This window comes from Quercus lobata, chromosome 2, assembly GCF_001633185.2.
Source record: "Quercus lobata isolate SW786 chromosome 2, ValleyOak3.0 Primary Assembly, whole genome shotgun sequence".
NCBI classification, from domain to species: Eukaryota; Viridiplantae; Streptophyta; class Magnoliopsida; order Fagales; family Fagaceae; genus Quercus; species Quercus lobata.
In genome coordinates, this window is record NC_044905.1 from 15,950,830 (window position 1) to 15,972,311 (window position 21,482).

At 35.2% G+C, this 21,482-nt stretch overlaps 2 protein-coding genes across 7 annotated transcripts; both read left to right on the forward strand.

The window, feature by feature from the left end:
• Nucleotides 1–3,413: 3,413 nt before the first annotated feature.
• On the forward strand, nt 3,414–3,884 carry LOC115960133 (U1 small nuclear ribonucleoprotein 70 kDa-like). The gene has a single exon (XM_031078859.1). It carries the CDS (start codon nt 3,414–3,416, stop codon nt 3,882–3,884), a length of 471 nt encoding a protein of 156 aa, XP_030934719.1.
• Nucleotides 3,885–5,738: 1,854 nt separating this feature from the next.
• On the forward strand, nt 5,739–11,728 carry LOC115974718 (DEAD-box ATP-dependent RNA helicase 42). Of its 6 annotated transcripts, none has more exons than XR_004087999.1 (6): nt 5,739–5,944; nt 6,057–6,109; nt 6,242–9,951; nt 10,662–10,761; nt 11,194–11,301; nt 11,383–11,728. XR_004087999.1 is itself a non-coding variant. In XM_031095207.1 (4 exons), the coding sequence occupies exon 3, from the start codon at nt 6,251–6,253 to the stop codon at nt 9,947–9,949; it is 3,699 nt and encodes a 1,232-aa protein (XP_030951067.1). In that variant the 5' UTR covers nt 5,739–5,944; nt 6,057–6,109; nt 6,242–6,250; the 3' UTR covers nt 9,950–9,951; nt 10,662–11,098. The 6 variants fall into 6 exon arrangements, 1 of the variants encoding a protein (XP_030951067.1); XR_004088001.1 differs by having other exon boundaries at nt 11,252–11,301; XR_004087998.1 differs by having other exon boundaries at nt 11,194–11,728.
• Nucleotides 11,729–21,482: the final 9,754 nt, after the last annotated feature.

Sequence of the window (21,482 nt, forward strand, 5' to 3'; positions counted from 1 at the left end):
TAAAGAATGCTGACATGACAAAATCTAGACTATTAAATCATTAAGAAAATCTATTTGGTAAAATACTATAGGAAATCTATTTGGTAAAGTACTCTATGAAATCTAGAGGATCTGAATCATAAATTTACACAATTTAAAGTTTACAAACGTCACCATACAAATATAGGTGGTTTGCTGTTAAGTGCCAAAAAAACGTAATTTTGGTTTTCATAAATTATCATTCTTGGTTGAGCTGGGTTGAGACAGTACCAAAAAAAAAAAAAAAAAAAAAAAAAAAAAAAAAAAAAAAAAAAAAAGAAAGAAAGAAAGAAAAAGAAGGATTTTTTTTAATATAAAAAAAGAACAATAAGTGTCCACAACTTTGGTGACATTCTTGTTATACATTCCTTTGACTTTTTTTTTAAAATACAAACTTTGTTCCACCTGAAAACGATGAAAGATATGTTGGTTTTTAATATTGCTTTTCAAACCTTCACCCTTACCCTCACCCCTAACTTCAATAAAAAAGAGCTAGGCGTCGAGTTTCATGTAACTTTAGCTTTCGCTTCGCCTTCCCAGTCGCCCTTCGTTCCTAACCCGACAACACCAAGTTGTCTGGATCATTTAATCACCGAGTTGAACTATCGACCATTCACCCATTAAGCCATTCGCGCCAGTAACGAGTTCCTAAATAGTAAGGTCTAAGGGATATTAAAGATCCTCTAAATTAGTTGACACATGTGACGAATTCTTCCCTACCAGATGCCAAAGTAGAAGAAACTTTTAATAAAAACTTGTGAGCTATTACCACCACCTGATAATCAAACGGCGATTTCGCCTATCTCTTTTACAAATATTGTTTTTTCAACATTTCTTACCAATCAAATGGTGATTCCGCCTATCTCTTTTACAAATACTGCTTTTTCAACATTTCGACTATCCGGTTGGGCCTTTTCATTCTTCAGAAACTTCTTATCTCACTATTAATTGTGTAACTCCAGCCCATCATATTAATATCCAACAATTAATCTTGTAACACCCACTACATCAAAATAATGGACCTAATTAATTAGATTAATTTGGGTAGTAATTTCGTGAGGCCCATTAAGTCTATAAATAGACTCAGTCAGACCCAATCCAAGTAACTGAAAAAAATACACTAAAAAAATAGAGAGGTTCTTGGCAAGGAAGGGTGTTCTTTCTGGTGGAGTTTTGGGTTTGAACACTTTGTGTAGATGTTGTTCTAGCCATACGACACTTGTTGGGCTGTTGTATCCTGGGGGAGACAAGTCAGAGAAGGTTTGCACCGGTTACAAAGTTTAGCCAACCAAAGGCTTGAATCTTCTTAAAGAGAACGAGTGTCGTGCCTTAGTCGAAATAATGTTGTGTAATTTTTCTCATTGAATTAACAATATTCAGAAGTACTATTTAGCTTCTCTTTGTGTTATTTCCATTATTATTGTGTTTGCACTAACAAATTTAAGGAGATTCAACACATGGAGCCTACACAAGAGAAATCAAATGAACCTGTTGGAGATCTCAACAAGCCTTTTCGTTTTAAGGGAGCCCACTTCAAGAGGTGGAAAGGAAAGGTCCTCTTTTACTTGATTCTTCTCAAAGTCACCTACATCCTCATTGATAAGCATCCATCAAAAGTTTCTACCGATGAGATGAGTGAGGAAGAATATAGTCTCCATCAAGAAAGAATAGATAAATATACAAAAGATTAATGTAATGGTCATTCTTATCTTTTGAATTGTCTTGCCGATTATTTTTATGATTATTATGAACTCTAAGTCTTTTATCACACCAAAGAATGTAGGGATTTTATTTAAATCTAAGCTACTTGATGCTCTCAAAATTTATATTATAAACTTAGGGTATGTTTGGTAATTGTTTTTTCCTCTTATTTTCTGTTTTTTTTTTTTTTAAATTCTATTTTTGAAACTAAAAAACTTGTTTAGCAACTCAAAATGAACAGAAAACGAAAACTGTTCTCAAAACTCAATTTGTGAAGGAAATTGAAAACATGCAAAGGGATGTTTTCAGTTTCTAATTTTCAAAAGTTAATGAAAATACGCATTTAATTTAATGAATCTATCTCATTTAATGAGTTAGCATTAGAGTTCAAATCCTAGTAACAACATATTTTAGTATTTTCTATTTTTTTTTTCAAAAAACTATTTTTTATTTTTAATTTCAACTAACCAAACATGTTTTTGATTTCAAAAATACAAGAAATTTGTTTTTTCTTTATATTCCCAAAAACAAGTTTTTGAAATTAGAAAACAAAAACTGTTACCAAACATATCCTTAATTTTTCTAAATCTTGTTGCCTTATGGTCAAACTAGGGGAAAAAAAAATTTGGTGACTTATATTTGATATAGTGTAGCCATTACCGTTAGATGGTTGAAATCATGTTACTTTCACAGAGTTTAACATTTTAGAGTGATTTGCTAGTTTATTTTGCCTATCTTTTTTTTCTTTTTTTTTGGTTAAAAAACAATTGTTTAAAAAACAAGTTGGGTTCGAATCAAGCCATCTTTGCTTCAAGTAAAAAATTAACAGATTTAGATAAGATATATTCCTTTAGGTTTGAGTTGAGTTAACAAATTGGATCAAATTTTGCCAGTTATTTATTTTTAGAATAGATATTAGGTAGTTCGATAGCATTACTCCCTCCTCTCACATGAAAAATATGTCTCATTAGTCATGTAAAAGGAGAGAGCAATACTCCCTTGCTCTCCAATAGATTTCCTATTTTTCATTAGTAAATTCATGGCCTGCCCAATAAAGATAAATTATCTGCTATAAGAAAGTCCAAGCCAAGGCCTAAACTGTATTCATGACTCATCAATGGACACCCCCACCTACTATATAAGGCTGACCCAATGGAAGTAGATTAGAACTCTAAGGCGGTTCCAACTACAAAATTTTCGGCCCTTAAAAGTTTAAAACGCACCCATAGTGAAGTCAGCGTCTCCTTACACTAGCCGCTAATTTTTATATATTTGACCAGAACAAAAGGTTAGGGTTTCAACTCTCAAAACTTCCTTTTTCTCTCTGGATTCAACATTCATCTTCGCCACGAATTTGTTTTCCGCGATATCTTGCAAAATTTAGGAACTGCTTAATTTTTCTGGTAATTATATTTTCCACTTTTGAAAGATTAGCATACAATTTTTCAGTTTCCAATTTTCGTTTTCTTCATTGTTTGCGTGCTATTATTTTTCTTTGTTAATTCAGGTCTCATATAATCTCAATCACTTGTACTTTCATCACATAATAAAGAACTTGAAGTTAGTCAATCATATCATATAGTTGAGGAATTGTAGAATTGCACGAATTCTTATCTACTAGGGTTTCGAATCTTTTTTTTTTTATAATTGATTTGTTATGTATTGTTTGGTTTGTGAATTCATAGGAGAAAGCAATGGATGAAGGGAAGCATAAATCTAGGAAGGAGGATTCGGAGAGGGGTGAGGTGGAGGACTTGAAGGAGTCGAAGTGGCGCCATCGTGATCGCGATAGAGAAAGAGATAAGGAGAGAAATGGGGAGAGACACAGGGACAGGGACCAAGATAGGGTGAAGAAAGACCGTGATAGCTGGCGTTCAAAGAGAGAGAAGAGTAGTGAATTTGATGACAAGGAGAGAAATGGGGAAAGACATAGGGAGCTAGTTAGGGAGAAGAAGGACCGTGATAGCCGGCGTTCTGAGAAAGAGAAGAGTAGTGAATCTGATGAGAAGGAGAGAAATGGGGAGAGGCATAGGGACCAGGAGAGGGAGAAGAAGGACCGAGATAGTCAGCATTCTAAGAGAGAGAAGTGTAATGATTCTGATGGCAAGCATGATAGAATTAGGGAGAAGCATAGAGACAGGGACAAGGATAAGGATAGGACATGAAGTCGTGATGACGACAGAGAAAGAGAGAGAGCTGGAGAAAAGAAGAGGGAAAGAGAGAAGAGGGAACGTGAGAGAGAAGAGCGAGAGAGGGAGAGAGAAAGGGAAAGGGAGAGGAGGGAGCGTGAAAGGGAGAGAGAGAAGGAAAGAGAAAGAGAAAGGAGGATACGGGATAGGGAGAAGCATCGAGAAGCCGATAGTGATGATGGTGATGATAATCATAGGGAGCATGACAGGAAGTGACGCAGGAGAGATGATGATGGTTACAAGGATAGAGATCGTGAATGGAGCAATAGCAGGCCTGTTTGGTACATGTGTTTAAACACATGTTTTTAGTTTTTAAATAATATTATACGTATTTCTACACATTTTTTCATCCACAATTTAAAGTTTACAAACGTCACTATAAAAATATAGGTGGTTTGCTGTTAAGTGCCAAAAAAGACGTAATTTTGGTTTTTCATAAATTATCATTCCTGGTTGAGTTGGGTTGAGACAGTTTGAAAAAAATAAAAATGGATTTTTTTTAATAAAAAAAAAAAAACAATAAGTGTCCACAACTTTGGTGACATTCTCATTATACATTTCTTTGATTCTTGTTTTTTAAAATACAAACTTTGTTCCACCTAAAAACAATGAAAGATATGTTGGTTTGTAGGAGATGAGACTGACAATGACAAGAATCTTATGAATTTGATGACACAAATATGGGGTTTACTCTAAGTCTTTTATCACACCAAAGAATGTAGAGATTTTATTTAAATCTAAGCTACTTGATGCTCTCAAAATTTATATTATAAACTTGGGGTATGTCTGGTAACTGTTTTTTTTTTTCCTTATTTTATGTTTTTAAAAACAAAATTTTTATTTTTATTTTTGAAACTAAAAAACTTGTTTGGCAACTCAAAATGAACAGAAAACAAAAATTGTTCTCAAAACTCAAATTGTGAAGGAAACTGAAAACATGCAAAAGACTGTTTTCAGTTTATAATTTTCAAAAGTTAATGAAAATACACATTTAATTTAATGAATCTGTCTCATTTAATGAGTTAGCATTAGAGTTCAAATCCTCGTAACAACATATTTTAGTATTTTCTATTTTTTTTTTTCAAAAAACTATTTTTTTAATCAACTAACCAAACATGTTTTTGATTTCAAAAATACAAGAAAATTGTTTTTTCTTTATATTCCCAAAAACAAGTTTTTGAAAATAAAAAATAAAAACTGTTACCAATCATGACCTTAATTTCTCTAAATCTTGTTGCCTTATAGTCAAACTAGGGGAAAAAAATGGTGACTTATATTTGATTTAGTGTAGCCATTACCTTTAGATGGTTGATATCATGTTACTTTCACATGGTTTAGCATTTTAGAGTGATTTGCTAGCTTATTTTGCCTATCTTTTTTTTTTTTGGTTAAAAAAACAATTGTTTAAAAAACAATATGGGTTCGAATCAAGCCATCTTTGTTTCGAGTAAAAAATTATCAGATTTAGATAAGATATATTCCTTTAGGTTTGAGTTGAGTTAACAAATTGGATCAAATTTTACCGGTTATTTATTTTTATAATAGGTATTGGGTAGTTCGGTAGCATTATTTCCTCATCTCATATGAATGATAGATTTTATTAGTTATGTAAAAGGGGAGAGCAGTACTCCCGTGCTCTCCAATAGATTTCCAATTTTTCATTAGTAATTTCATGGCCCGCCCAATAAAGATAAATTATCCGCTATATGAAAGTCCAAGCCAAGGCCCAAACTGTATTCATGACCCAACAATGGACACCCCCACCTACTATATGGCCGACCCAGTGGAAGTACACAAGAACTGTAAGGCGGTTCCAACTACAAAATTTTCGGCCCTTGAAAAGTTTAAAACGCACCCATAGTGAAGTCCGGGGGTCTCCTTACGCTAGCCGCTAAATTTTATATATTCGACCAAAACAGAAGGTTAGGGTTTCGACTCTCGAAACTTCCTTTTATCTGTGGATTCAACATTCATCTTCGCCACGAATTTGTTTTCCGCGATATCTTGCAAAATTTAGGAGCCGCTTAATTTTTCTGGTAATTCTATTTTCCACTTTTGAAAGATTAGCATACAGTTTTTCAGTTTCCAGTTTCCAGTTTTCGTTTTCTCCATTGTTTGCGTGCAATTATTTTTTCTTTGTTAATTCAGGTCTCGTATAATCTCAACCGCTCGTACTTTCATCACATAATAAAGAACTTGAGGTTAGTCACTCATATCATATAGTTGAGGAATTGTAGAATTGCACGACTTCTTATCTGCTAGGGTTTCGAATCTCTCTTTTTTTTTTTTTTTTAATTGATTTGTTATGTATTGTTTGGTTTGTGAATTCATAGGAGAAAGCGATGGATGAGGGGAAGCATAAATCTAGGAGGGAGGATTCGGAGAGGAGTGAGGTGGAGGATTTGAAGGAGTCGAAGCGGAGCCACCGTGATCGCGATAGAGAAAGAGATAAGGAGAGAAATGGGGAGAGACACAGGGACAGGGACCGAGATAGGGTGAAGAAAGACCGTGATAGCCGGCGTTCAGAGAGAGAGAAGAGTAGCGAATCTGATGACAAGGAGAGAAATGGGGAGAGACATAGGGAGCGGGATAGGGAGAAGAAGGACCGCGATAGCCGGCGTTCTGAGAAAGAGAAGAGTATCGAATCTGATGAGAAGGAGAGAAATGGGGAGAGGCATAGGGACCAGGAGAGGGAGAAGAAGGACCGAGATAGTCGGCGTTCTGAGAGAGAGAAGAGTAGTGATTCTGATGACAAGCATGATAGAATTAGGGAGAAGCATAGAGACAGGGACAAGGATAAGGATAGGACACGAAGTCGGGATGACGACAGAGAAAGAGAGAGAGCCAGAGAAAAGAAGAGGGAAAGAGACAGGGAAGAGAGGGAGAGAGAGAGGGAGAGGGAAAGGGAGAAAGAGAAGAGGGAGAGGGCAAGAGAGAAAGAAAGAGAGAGGGAAAGAGAAAGGGAGAAGAGGGAACGTGAGAGAGAAGAGCGAGAGAGGGAGAGAGAGAGGGAGAGGAGGGAGCGTGAAAGAGAGAGAGAGAAGGAGAGAGAAAGAGAGAGGAGGATACGGGACAGGGAGAAGCATCGAGAAGCTGATAGTGATGACGGTGATGATAATCATAGGGAGCATGACAGGAAGCGACGCAGGAGAGACGATGATGGTTACAAGGATAGAGATCGTGAACGGAGCAATAGCAGGCCGCGCAAGCACAGGGCTGATAGTGAAGAGAGCCCTAGAAAAAGGAGTACTGAGGATGATTCTGATAAGGAGAATAAACTGACCCGTGAAGAGGAGTTGAAGGATGAGCAGCGGAGATTGGAGGAGGAAATGGAAAAGCGGAGGAGGAGAGTGCAGGAGTGGCAGGAGACGAAGAGAAAAAATGAAGAAGCTGAGAGAGAAAAGCGTGGGGAAGCGAATGCTGAGGAACCCATGTCTGGGAAGACCTGGACCCTTGAAGGAGAATCTGATGATGAAGAAGTACCTCCTATGGGGAAACCAGAGACGGATATGGACATGGATGAAAATGTCAATCCTACTGACAACGAAGTTGGGGATTCAATGTTGGTTGATTCTGAGAATGGAATAGCTTCCACTTCACAGAATGGGGCTGATGGTGATGCTGGGGATGAGGAAATTGATCCATTGGATGCCTTTATGAATTCTATGGTATTGCCTGAAGTTGAGAAGCTAAACAATACTTCGGCTCCTCCGAATTTTGATGATATGGATGTGGACTCAAAGAACAAACCTAAGAAGGATGAATTAAGTAATGGTGAGCAGCCTAGGAAGGGTTCAAATAAGTCTATGGGGAGAATAATGCAGGGTGAAGATTCAGAGTCAGATTATAGTGACCTTGAGAATGATGAGGATCCTGTACAAGAAGAAGATGATGATGAGTTCATGAAAAGGGTGAAGAAGACAAAAGCTGAGAAGCTTTCTGTAGTTGACCACTCTAAGATTGATTATGAACCGTTCCGGAAAAACTTCTATATTGAAGTGAAAGAGATCGGTAAGATGACTTCTGAAGAGGTTGTTGCTTACCGAAAAGAATTGGAATTGAAGTTACATGGTAAAGATGTACCAAAGCCAATTAAAACCTGGCACCAAACGGGACTCACGAGTAAAATCTTGGAGACAATAAAGAAGCTGGAATATGAAAGTCCAATGCCAATTCAAGCTCAGGCTCTGCCTATAATTATGAGTGGTCGAGACTGCATAGGCGTTGCCAAAACTGGCTCAGGCAAAACCCTTGCATTTGTGCTGCCAATGTTGAGGCATATCAAGGACCAGCCACCTGTGGTAGCTGGAGATGGACCTATTGGGCTTATAATGGCACCTACAAGGGAGCTTGTACAGCAGATCCACAGTGATATAAAGAAGTTTTCCAAGGTACTTGGTATCAGGTGTGTGCCTGTGTATGGAGGTTCTGGTGTTGCTCAACAAATTAGTGACTTGAAGCGTGGTACAGAGATTGTTGTCTGTACTCCAGGTAGGATGATTGACATACTTTGCACAAGTGGGGGGAAAATTACAAATCTGCGTAGAGTTACATATTTGGTTATGGATGAAGCTGATCGGATGTTTGACATGGGTTTTGAGCCTCAAATTACTCGAATTGTTCAAAATATTCGGCCAGATCGTCAAACGGTACTCTTTTCTGCAACTTTCCCTCGTCAGGTAGAAATTTTGGCGCGTAAAGTGTTAAACAAACCTGTGGAGATACAGGTTGGTGGGAGAAGTGTTGTGAACAAGGATATAACACAGTTGGTTGAGGTGAGGCTGGAAAATGAAAGGTTCTTAAGATTGCTGGAACTACTTGGGGAATGGTATGAGAAAGGGAAAATTTTAATATTTGTCCACTCGCAGGAGAAATGTGATGCTTTGTTCAGGGATCTCATCAAGCATGGTTATCCTTGCCTCTCGCTTCATGGGGCTAAGGACCAGACTGACCGTGAATCAACCATTTCTGATTTTAAGAGCAATGTCTGCAATTTGCTGATTGCTACAAGTATTGCTGCTAGGGGTTTAGATGTGAAGGAGCTTGAATTGGTGGTAAACTTTGACGTTCCAAACCACTATGAAGATTATGTCCATCGTGTTGGTCGTACAGGTCGAGCTGGCAGGAAAGGTTGTGCTATCACATTTATTTCTGAGGAAGATGCAAGATATGCACCTGATCTTGTAAAAGCATTGGAACTTTCTGAGCAAGCTGTTCCCGATGACCTGAAAGCTCTTGCTGATGGTTTTATGGCAAAAGTGAATCAGGGACTTGAGCAAGCCCATGGTACTGGTTATGGTGGAAGTGGTTTTAAATTTAATGAAGAGGAAGATGAGGTGAGGAGAGCTGCAAAGAAAGCACAGGCCAAAGAATATGGTTTTGAAGAGGACAAGTCAGATTCGGATGATGATGATGACAGTATACGGAAGGCAGGTGGTGACATATCCCAGCATACTGCCTTAGCTCAGATAATTGCTGCTGCCTCCAAAGTCAGTACAGCGAGTGCACCTATGCCGACCCCTGTCTCTGCTGTACAACTGCTTCCCAACGGTGGACTACCTGTTACACTGCCAACAATTGGTCTAGCAATACCTGGAACAACGGCAGCGGTGTCTGCGACCGGCCTGCCTGTTGTTGCCAATGATGGAGCAGGGGCAGCTCGGGCAGCAGCAATTGCAGCGGCTCTCAACTTACAGAAAAATTTGTTGAAGCTTCAAGAAGTTGCTATGCCAGAACATTACGAAGCGGAGTTGGAGATTAATGATTTTCCCCAGAATGCTCGATGGAGGGTTACCCACAAGGAAACTTTGGGCCCAATTTCGGAGTGGACTGGAGCTGCTATTACTACGAGGGGGCAGTATTTTCCACAAGGTCGGATCCCAGGACCTGGAGACCGCAAGCTCTACTTGTTCATTGAGGGCCCTACTGAACAGTCTGTCAAGAGAGCTAAATCAGAATTAAAACGAGTTTTGGAAGACATCACAAACCAGGGATCACAACCAAACAGTGCAGCCCAACCTGGCAGATACCAAGTTTTATAAGTGTAAGCACTTGATTTCAATTCATACAGCCATTATTGGCATAACATTACCTGCTTCTGTTGGATTTAAGTTGAGACCCAACTTCTGGTTATTCTCTCTTTCTTGGTTTATTGTTGGATAAATTTCTGTTAACTAGTTTTTTGCCCTCCACCTTAAACAAGGGAAGGAGGTGCCATTTGAGCTAGCTCATTAGCTAGGAAATGACCTTTTTGATTTTAAAAAATCTCTACTAGTGGCTTGGGGATTGTTTATATTTTTATGGTGTAACTTTAGTTTGTGAGTAGCACAAGATATGTAATATAATCTAGAATTGAAATCGTGACTTTTTTGTTCTTCTTCTTTTTCCAGATTTCCCTCCCTCCCTCACCATTGTAATACCTTGTGGTGTCTTGGATGTAGCATAAAATGTTATGAATTGTTTCTTGCTTACCACATTTGTTCGACCCTTTTGATTTTTCTTTTCTTTTGGTTTTTCTTTTCTCATGGCACGAGGGATGTTTTAAGCCTATGCCCGCATTTGCTATCGTGGATGTGAAAGAGATGGCGATTATGGTGCGATACTTTTTTCCTCGCATTCATGTTGTTTAGTTTAGTCTGATGTGTTTTGATCTAGGTTTTCATCCTTCATATCTGACTCTTAGTGGCATGAGTTTTAGGATCTGTGATGTTATGTTATGTAAAAAATTTAATTTTGTTCTTGTATGTTTTTCAGGTTCAGTTGGGAAATTTCAGGAGCCAATTGTTGCTTTGTGTGCAACTTTTGTTATGGTGAAGATATCGACAGGACTACCATCTAATCAGGACACCTACTAGTAAGAAGATCTCCATTTCTTGGTTTTTCATGGGGTTGCTTAAAAGTGATTAAATTTAATTGGTTTGGCTGAGCTTAAAATGGATGTCTATATCATACTACATAACAAGTTACTTGGTCTCTTTACAGTAATAATCACCTCGAGTGCAGAATGTGTTCCATACACTTGTGAACTTTGGGGATGTAACATATGACCCCTATTGTTGATGATATTTTTGGTTTGATTCTTTTTCTTTAATTTGGATATTCCTATATGATTGATATTGGAAATTCTTCTTGGTTTGATATTTGGCCATGTGGAATTGTTTAAAGTGAAAGTCTGCTAATGTTTTGTTTCTCTATTTCAGCCTGAACCCTCAGCAGATCAATTTCTAATGGTTATTTTAATTTTTTATGCATCAAAGTTTGATTTAAGCATTTTTAATTGGTTCAGCCACCGGCAGTAAGCCTTCCAGGACTGTCAATCTGAAACTCTTTTCCTATCATATCAGAAGCTAGTAGGGAGAGAACTGAAAGGAGGTTTGGAAGAAGTGGACGAGAGGTAAATCAGCATATTGGATTGGTATACTGGAACTCTGGTATGCTTTTTTCTGAACTCGTGTCTTGGATGTATGTGATGAAGGAATTGCTTCACTTGGTGTTGGATTTCTATGGATCAATCTGCTCGTGCCTCAGAAGGCTGCTTCCTTCGTTTGATTTAGAAGATTTTATGTTATTTTCCTCGTTTTATTGTGATGTGCAATAAGTGTGATGCGGTGCTATAGAGAATTGTTAGGTATCTTGTGGGGGGACAAAAGGTTATGTGGTGTTGAAAATATGAGTCCTTGCAATTTACAGCCTTAACACTTTACTTTGGTCTTGTCCCCCATAGTTTAAACTTTTAGATTGTGACCATAGTGTTTGGAAACAAGTCCATCCCTCAATGGCCGGTGTTGATGTGTCTGTCTAAACAATGTGGTTTTTGCTTAGAACATGTATAAAAAGAAGAATAAAAAATAAAAAATTTTCCTTTTTAACTCTTTATATTAGCTAATTTGTAAAGCTAATTTGTAAATATCGGGTCCCCTCTACAAACACCACCCGCAATTAGCCACCCAATGATGTGTATGAACGGATGGGTTCTCTTGCTTTAAAGAGATAAATCTTACACATCTTTCCTTCTGCTCTTCATGTCATGACCAACGCACAAAACTAAATCTACACTACAATATTGTCACCCAAATAGACAAACGAAACATTGAACCCTAAGCTCTAGCCACCAAAATTAAGGAGTAATACCAACATTGCCATGATTAAACCCACTAACTACTCAACCTACCTGCAGATTAAAGTCAGTATGCTGTCGGCCAAGCTCATTGCCACGGGTTTGAAATTTTGAGACCCTTTCTTAAATCAGGGGGGAGAGAGAGAGAGAGTGTGTGTGTGTGGGGAGAGAGGGAGAGGAGGGAGAGGGATAAGAAAGTAAAGGTAAAAAAAGGGGGAAGCAAAATAAAACAAGGAAAATGAGGGCAAAAAAAGAACGATTATGAATTAATATAATAAATACACCAACATGAGTTTAATAGAGTTTAGAATGAATTACGTTGTTTTGAGCTTAGTCAGCACTTAGCAGAGGGATTACATGTTTCCAAGCGTTATGTAACGTTAGAGATCATAAGTTGAAATTTTAAATTATGTTCACAAACTTTGTTTTTTGTTTTTCAAAATTATTGATCACCACTGCTACATTTTCTTCTTCTCAAACAACAAAAGATTTTATCTCCTCATACAAATCTGAGTCCACCACAACCCCCAATTGGAGAGAAAACTCAAAAGGGAAAAGACGAAAATTATGCAAAATCAACAGTTACATACATTTGATAGGAAAGAGTATTTCAATCCTGGTTCCTGGAGATATCGAGATAATGCAAAATCCTTGGTTCTAAAAGGGATTTTCAAAGCTAATTGCGTTTTTAATCCAAAAAACCAATGGGAGAGAACAATGACAACATGATGATAAGAATATTGAGGAAATAAAAATAATAAAAATATGGACACAACAAAGACAAATAGGGGTAGTGTCGAATTTGGCAAAAATCAACAGGACAAGTAAAGGGTCATCAAATAGCTCACAGCCCGATCTAGAAACCCGACGACCCATTGGGTTGATGGGCGGCCTAGCCTTGTTATTGAGGCCCATGGGTAGTCCACTAGTCTAGTGGGTGAGGCCGTGGGCTAGTTTTTATACCCATGGGTACCTAGTGGGCTAGCCTAGTAACCCAACCCGTTGGCCTAGTCCAATAACTCATAATTTATAACAAAAATATATAGGAAGTGTATGAAGAATTGATCTTGAGATATTATAGAGGAATTTCTTAAGAAAACTCCCTCAATCACTAAGATACTCAAAAGTAATTGCGCTAAACTTAGTTTACTAGATATACATTTTTCTAGTAGTCAAGCAAATTTGAATTAACCATTTGACATTTTTTTATTATTAAAGATAAAAATAAAAAAACTATTTAAAGCCTTAATAAAAAAAATTAAATAGGTTTCCATCAACAAAAAAAAAAAAATTAAATAGATTTGACTGTAAAAAAAATTTGTAATTAAGTATTAAATTCTTTAATTATTTCCTTAAAAAAAATAGATTGATTATTCCCTTATAAAAAATTGATTCTTTCTTTATAAAAATAATAAAATAATATGTTAACACAAGCCCATGAGTAACTCATTAGGCCCAACCCGATAGCCTAACTCGCTAAAGATAAAATGGACATTGCCCATGGGCAGGATCATGGGCTGAGGTTTTTTCTTTCGGCCTAGCAGCTCATTGTGCCCATGGGCCAAGTAAAAATGGGCCGGGTCGGCCCATTGACGACCCTTAAAGGACAACCATCGTTGTAGATGATGTCTTTGAGCACAAGCCTCACATATTCCTCACAAAACTCCTTGTACTCAGAAGTGTCTCCGACAAACTTTGAGATTTCGATCACTGTTACCTTCGGCACCACCTTGAACACCTTCGTCGTCACTGCCAGCTTCCTTTTCTTCCCATCCATTCTCCCATGCATTTTCCACCTTCACACCCATCACACTAAAATTCAGCTTCTTCACCACGACATCCGACTTTGTGACGATCATTGTTGATGAGCACTTGGACGTGAACATCAACTCAGATTATCTAATGCTCTAGAATAGGTTCAACGAAATGAACCTGGACGACATAAAAGAAAGGGCTTTTATTCTTTCACATATCCACTTTTTTACATTATTTTTTCCCATCCACTTTTATATTTTAAACGCGGACAAAGTTTTTTTTTTTTTTTTTTTTTTTTTTTTTTTTTTTTTTCAACTTTTTATAATGTGTATATTTCTTATTTCTATATCAATTATGGACGTGTTAGTGGCGGAGTCAAGATTTGACTTCAAGGGGGCAAAATTTATATACATCATGTGCATTCATTAGTACATGTATATGTATATTACTTGATATAAAAAAACAATACACATATATTCTAGTGATATTTTAATATAATAAGACCTATATAATTTGCCCCAGGAGCCAGGAGGGGTGGCCTAGTTGGGAGAGATCCCGCATGCAAGCACAAGATCCGTTGTTCGAGTCGTGGCGGGTACCGTGTGGGAGGAGGGTTCCTAGCTTGCATTGCGCCTCTCCTGCTGGCTCTCTTGGGGTGCTAGGGTGAGATTTGTGGCGCCCCGGTCACAGTAGCTATGGCTTAATCCAACATTCCTTAGTGGGGGTACCCCTATTAGGTCACGCCCTGGGGGGTTAGTCACAAATGGTCACCTCCGCCCCCTTTTTGTTCATAAAAAAAAAAGACCTATATAATTTAAAATAAAAGAATAGAATAATGCTATTACTTTTTAAATAGAGTATTATAGAACAGTATATCAGAGCCTATTTGTTAACCGATATTAATACTTTAAGAGACTAAGACACGTTGCACTAAAAGAAAAAAGAAAAAAAAGAAGAAGACGTGTGATGCTAGGAGAATATAGCTTAGTTTTCAAAGAATCTAATACCCCACGTAGTCAGAAGAGGGTTAGTCTCATTCCTAGAGTTTAGATCAAATTCTCTTCATGTATTCTATACGTTTAGGATTGAGAAGAAAACAAGAAAATGAAACCATCACAAGACAAAGTTAGGATATCTCTTAAGTACCTAATATTTTTTGGCAGGCCGGGGGAAGTGCCCCCCCGACCCTTTGACTCCGCCCCTACATGTCTATGAAATAATGGATGTAAAGTAATGTGAGTGAATATTTTCTATAAAATAAACAAACTCAAAAGCGTAATAAAAAGGCCACGTAGCATCCACTAGCACAAATATATTATTTTTATCTTATTGTTTGTCTCGTCAGTTTTTTTTCATTCACTATTTTATATCGATAACTGAGATGACACATTTCAAAAGTTAGAAACTATTTTTAATCATGGGACAAAGGTTGAGGATGAAATTAGTAATAAAACAAAAAATATATATAAAGGATTAAAAATAAGAATAAAAATAAAAAACCCGAAGGAGAGATGGACATCTTAAACTACAACTTATTGGATGAATTCAGGCTTGAGCCTTGACCATTGAACTTGATATCTGATCCTCAAAAAAACTTGATATCTCTAACATGGTCAAATCTTCCTCAGCCATTGCAATATTTGCTTAGCGGACCACTGAAAATGCTTGAATGGCCCTATCCACCACCGATCAACCCATAGTAAGGAGAAAGAAAAGGGAAAAATAAGAAGTAAAAGAGGTTTGTACCATTGCTTTTAACCTTGAAAATGCTGAGGCTAGTTATGGAGAAATTATTAGAACCTCTAGGACCACTGTGGTCCTCCTAGCTCCTTCCCACCCAATAGAAAAATGTCACCTATTTTAAAATTATGACTCAGCTCTCTCTCACCACTTACATATTAATTTAAATGTGGTTAAAATCAAAATAGAGACACAATTATTTGACTCAATCTATTGAGTCACAAAACCAACCAGATATAACCTAGAATCACTTTGGATTTAAACTTCTAACCCCAATTATGTTAGCCGCTTCTCACCTAATTTTTTGAAACCCAAATTTTTATTTTACTAGCTCAGTTCTCTTCTCTCTCCCTTCCCACACCATTGAAGGAGCCTTTTGAACAATCTTATGCTGAGCTTGTTTCCTTCTTTTCCCTTGGATGAGTAGTGAGTATAACTGGCTGTAAATTATGACTGAAGTGATTGTTGGAATCCAAACATCACAATTGCAACTAACCATGACTGATCAGGTTTACATGTTAGAATGACTCGTTTCACTCTTCAATGTATCATTTTCTTAGTTTTGTTTTGTTTCCAAGTAATAATTTCTCTTGGTTATGACTGTTAATTGAGCAAAGTGATAATTTTTAAAAGCACAAATTGAATAATATATAATTATCCCTTAAGATTTTATTTAATTTATTTTGAAATTGCGTTTAAATATTGTCATCATCAATAATCTATATTTATATATATATATATATATATCTAAAAGCTGAAGCGTAACATTTATTGTTGCTACGCTTTTATTGAAACACATTAGCAGCCACATTATCCACTTACTTCCAACTCTCTCTCTCTCTCTCTCTCTCTCTCTCTCTCAAGTCCCTCTCTCTCTTTTAACTCATTTTCTTTTTATTAATTTTCTTAGCTTATTGTTACATACTCTCAAATCTTTTCCCCTCCCTTTTACCCTTTCATCTTTTGACTACTAACTACCTTAATATCTCTCTTCTTCTATCCCTTTATCTTCCTTTATTTTTGGCTCTTCTTATTCTCATCTTCTTATTATAAATTTCCAATCCTCTCTCACATTTGGGGCATCTCTCTCTTTCTCTCAATATATATATATATATATATATAATTTTTTTTTTCATTTTTTGGTGGTCTTGATTTCGTATTATGTGACTCCTATGGATTTGTTGTGCAAGAGAAATAATTGTCCACTCCCAATCCTTTGTGATCATAATTCAGTGTATCAGGAGTTTTTTTTTTTCTTCGTATTTATCATTAATATTTGTTTGTAGCTCATTTGTATCAAGCCACATCATAGAATTCATGTTTGTGATTTCAGCCAATCTGATATAGATATGGGAGTAAGGAATAAGTATACCACTAATGCTTGGGAAGCCTAAGTATACCACTGTTAATTGTCAATTACAATTGTTGTTTATGTTATCATTGTTATGTGTTGAACTGAAGTAATGAACCTATATAGTTGGCCTAAATCGAACATGACCGATTAACCGTGCCAAATTTTGAGATGCATATCCTTTTGAGTTATCAAATATGCCTAGACCATATGAGTTTCTAAGTTTTCATTTTTTTTCTTTGGTTGAGATTATGAGTTCCTTTCCAAAGTATTATTGATAATTGTGAATTGGAATTTTTCATAATTATTTTCCTTCTTTTTTATATATATTTTTAATTTTTTACATCCTATAATGTGGTTGATGTGGTATGGCTAGCCTCATATTACTCTATAAAAACTAAAAAAAGTGCAAGTATATTTTCAGTTATTGAATAATTAACATCCTGTTGTAGGTTATTGAATTATTTCAGTCTAATATTATCAACATAAGCTGTTTTCAAAGCTTACTTTAAGTTGATGAATTTTTATGTTTTTTAGAACTTTACTTTAGATTGATGTGATTTAATTTTGTATTTTTATGATGGATTTTTTTTTCTTTGATTTAATAGATGTCATCTTATTACAATATATAGATAGTATATAAAAATATATCATTATTATATTATATAGCATGACTTGAATAATTTGATGTTTATTACTATATTTTATATTTTTACTCTTTTTGTTCTTATCTTATTTTTTATAAATTTGTTTCTCTCTCACTCTCTCGATTTTTTATTCCTTCTTGCAACTTTACTTTAGGTTGAGGAATCATTGTATTTTTTATAACTTTATTTTTTGGTTAATACATTTTAGTGTTATATTTTTGAGTTTTCCATCATAATTAATCTCTCCCTCTTATAGTTTTGGTTTAATTTTTTTTTTGAGTTACTTAATTATTTTGTAAATGAGAATTTGAATTTATATAAAAATAAATAAAAATTCTTGGCTATGCATTTGAATGTGTCTATCAATTATTTAAGTAACATTAAGTGCAATTTTGTTATGATTTTTTATTATCATAATAATCTTCTTTAAGAGAATGAGGAATTTGAATGATTTATTCAAAACTTAAAAAGTTTAATTGAACAAGAAAAAAATAGAAAAACATAGTGCACTATAACATAATTTCAAATAATATGGACCACCTCATAAAAGAATAATATCAATCAAACACAACCCAAAATAATAGAATGATATATCGGTAGAGTTAGAAAGATAAAATAATTTTTGAAATTGTTTAATTTTTTGGGAAAACAAAATTATCTTCAACAAAATTTAGAAAAAAAAATTATACCACGATTATAAAATAATTATCTATTCCCGTGCATCGCATGGGTCTGCGATTAGTTTAAATAAATATAAAAAAAGGTGTTGTATAATTTTTATTTTAAAAAATCTCTCATGTTAATTTAGACAATTTTTTTTTTTTGGGATAAAACAAAGGATTTATTTATTAACTAAGGAGCACTGTTATAAGTATTGTCTATTGGGCACTCGTGAGGAGTGCCTAGTTGCAAAATATCACACACATATATTTTTCATAAACAAAATTTGGACATTCATTATATTCTCTAAAACTGCATTGGTGCTCCCGTCCCCTCTTTGCTAGTTCATTTGCCACACCATTTGCTTCACGAAAGACATGACATGGAAGGACAGTCCATTCTTGACCAAGCAGCATCTTGCAATCCAAAATCAAAACAGAAAGTTCCGATGCCAGAATACCATATGTTGTTAGCCAATTGAGGAGAATTTGAGATTCAATTTCTAGATTTATATGTTTATACCCTAATTCTCTGGCCATTTTTAAACCATATCTAACAGCCCATATTTCTGCAATATTATTTGAGGCAACGCCAATGTGAATTGAGAAACCTTTTATCCATATTCCCGTACTATCTCTTAATACAATGCCACCTCTTGTTTTACCAGGATTATATTTAGAATTACCATACGTATTTAAAGTAACAAAAGGGGGTTGTGGAGGATGCCAATATATTATTTTAGTGACTTTTGTACCTTTTGTTTTTCTATTATATGCAAGATGATAAAATTCTGCAGTTAAATGTAAAGTTTTGTGCATAAGCTAGTTAAGTGTTTTAGAAGGAGGATTGAATATCCTATTATTTCTAAAAAGCCAAAGTTGACAAATTCCATAAGCAAATAAAATATTCCATGGCATTATTTGAAAATAGCTGGGAGATATATTAGTCAAATTTTCGTGTAACCATTCTACTAGTGATTTATGGAAAAAAGATATTTCTTGTTGTCCAGGAAGAGCAATTCAGAATTCCTTTGCCCAAGGGCAGTCTCGAATGACATGTAAAATACTTTCAAGATTTAAACATTGAAGACACTTAGGACCAATATTATGTTGGTGGTGAGCAATAAAGGAACGTATTGGTAATCTATTATGGGTGCATTTCCATATAAAAATTTGAAATTTTTGTGGACATGGGGTTTTTCAAATCCAATTCCATCTACTTTATCAAATTGAATCCAATTCCAAAGGGATACTTCTAATAAGTTCCATGAATTCAACTTTAATTTCGTCTTTTGCATTGGATAATGGGCTCTCAATACGATACCTGAGAGTTCATCCTAGTATCCAATTTAATCTTTCTTGTTTGGTCACTCATTTTCTGTTTCCTCCTACAAAAGTTCAAATTTGGGTATGATTCTTAAAAAGAAAAAGAAGAAGAAGAAGAAAGAAGAAGAAGTTCTAATGGGGTACGTCTCTTTTGCCAATTGCAATTTGTGTTCTTTTTTTCCTCTCCTTCTGGCTTTTCATTTATGTTTGTCTTTATCTTTATCAATCTTTTGGCTGGGGGGTTGCATCTGCAATACGCCAGACAGTGATGGGTATTTGGTTGGATCATAGATAACACGTAAGAGAGTTTATAAACACACAAATATTTAAAGAGAAAAATCAGTACAAACTTGTCATATTAGCAATGTCAACAATATTGTCAAATTTTTTTGTATATGTTGCTCGACTTATAATTAAGCAACGTTACGATTAATGATCCAATATTAATAGTTACGATTAATGATCCAATATTAATAATGAAGGCCATCACAGTTAGCTTAACAGTATGCTTTCAATCTAAATTATCTAATGAACTGGTTTACTAATCAAATTAGTTTTCATATTTGATAAACTGATCAGGAGGTATTTAGAGAAATTGCATAAAAAGCATTAGTTTATAACATCTCTTTTTTATTTTTGGTGTAAAATGTGGATGGTTTCCTTGTCATTTTCTTGTTGAACTAAAGATGAAAGTGCAAAACTTTTGCCGTAATATGATGCAACGTTATTTGGTAAATATTTATTGGCTATTATTAGTTGCTAAGAAACCAACTTTAGGATCAAGTGGGGTGGTATCTAAGTTAACACTTTCTCACTTCATAATATAGTATTTGAACTTGAATTTAAGCACACTGATATGTCTTTTTGATTGTAATGGAAGTGTTTTAGTAATTTTTATTTTTAAGATTGCAACTAAAAATAAAAGTTACGTAATTTCATCATTGATGCACTTGTTATATCTTTTAGTAAATGATGGTTTCTTTAATTTTCATCACTGTTCTAATAATTAAAGCGATAACTTTAGTGTAAAATTCCTCTACTTATAAGAGTTATAGATATACCTTTAGTGCGGTGGTCACTTCACAAGTGCTTGTGGTATGCGGGAGGTAAGGGTTGGAGTTCAAGTCTCCAAAGGAGAGCTTCACACACATATACACTTAGATTATGCTAAAGTAGAATTTCTATTTTTAAGTAGTTTTTTTGTAAAAGCATAGTGTGTTTTTTTTTTGGAGTCAAGCAGAAGACGTAGAAGTCTTTGTTAATACACTCCACAATAAAGTGATAAAAATTGAAATCGAGTGGTTATGGAAAAGTTTGATGGTTTACATCGAAACATTATTTACCTAGACAAAACTTAAGCAAAATTTAAGCATAGTTCTTTTGGTGTTATATTTTAGATTCCTCAATTATATTCCTTGTATTGATTAATAAATCACATGATTAAATTTAATTATTTTTAAGAAAATAACGTTTTTTACACTCAATCTAACTGAATTTAATTAAAGATAAAAAAGGTAAGTATATAAGTTTTGTCCTATATATTTCTTCCCTTTTTTAAAAATAAATAAATAAATTCAATAGTTAAGAGCGGAAGATTTGCACCATGGATGTCAGCCTTAGAAACATTGAATAGTGCCAACAAGCTACAAATAAGGACCTTCTCAAAAAACAAAGAAAGAAGAAGCTACAATTAAGGATGGCATTAGGGTAGATCAGGCTAGATCATGGGTGCCTCGTACCTACCCTACAAGGTAGTTACCTGTCCCGTTTTGCTTCACATGTTGAGGCAAACTACCTTGCCCCGTCCCTGTCCCACCACCTTGCAAAACCTCACCCCATTTTAATTTGCCTATCCCCATACCATTACAATATTTCTTTTAATAAAACCTGTTACGTGCAATAGTATAAATCATACTTGAAATTGCAATTAAATTGATTACATCAAATCAAACTAATTTTTACTAAGGACTCAATAATAAA

Coding starts and splice junctions, on each gene's coding strand:
- LOC115974718 (XM_031095207.1), top strand. CDS start 6,251: ATGGATGAGGGGAAGCATAAATCTAGGAGGGAGGATTCGGAGAGGAGT.
- LOC115960133 (XM_031078859.1), top strand. CDS start 3,414: ATGGATGAAGGGAAGCATAAATCTAGGAAGGAGGATTCGGAGAGGGGT.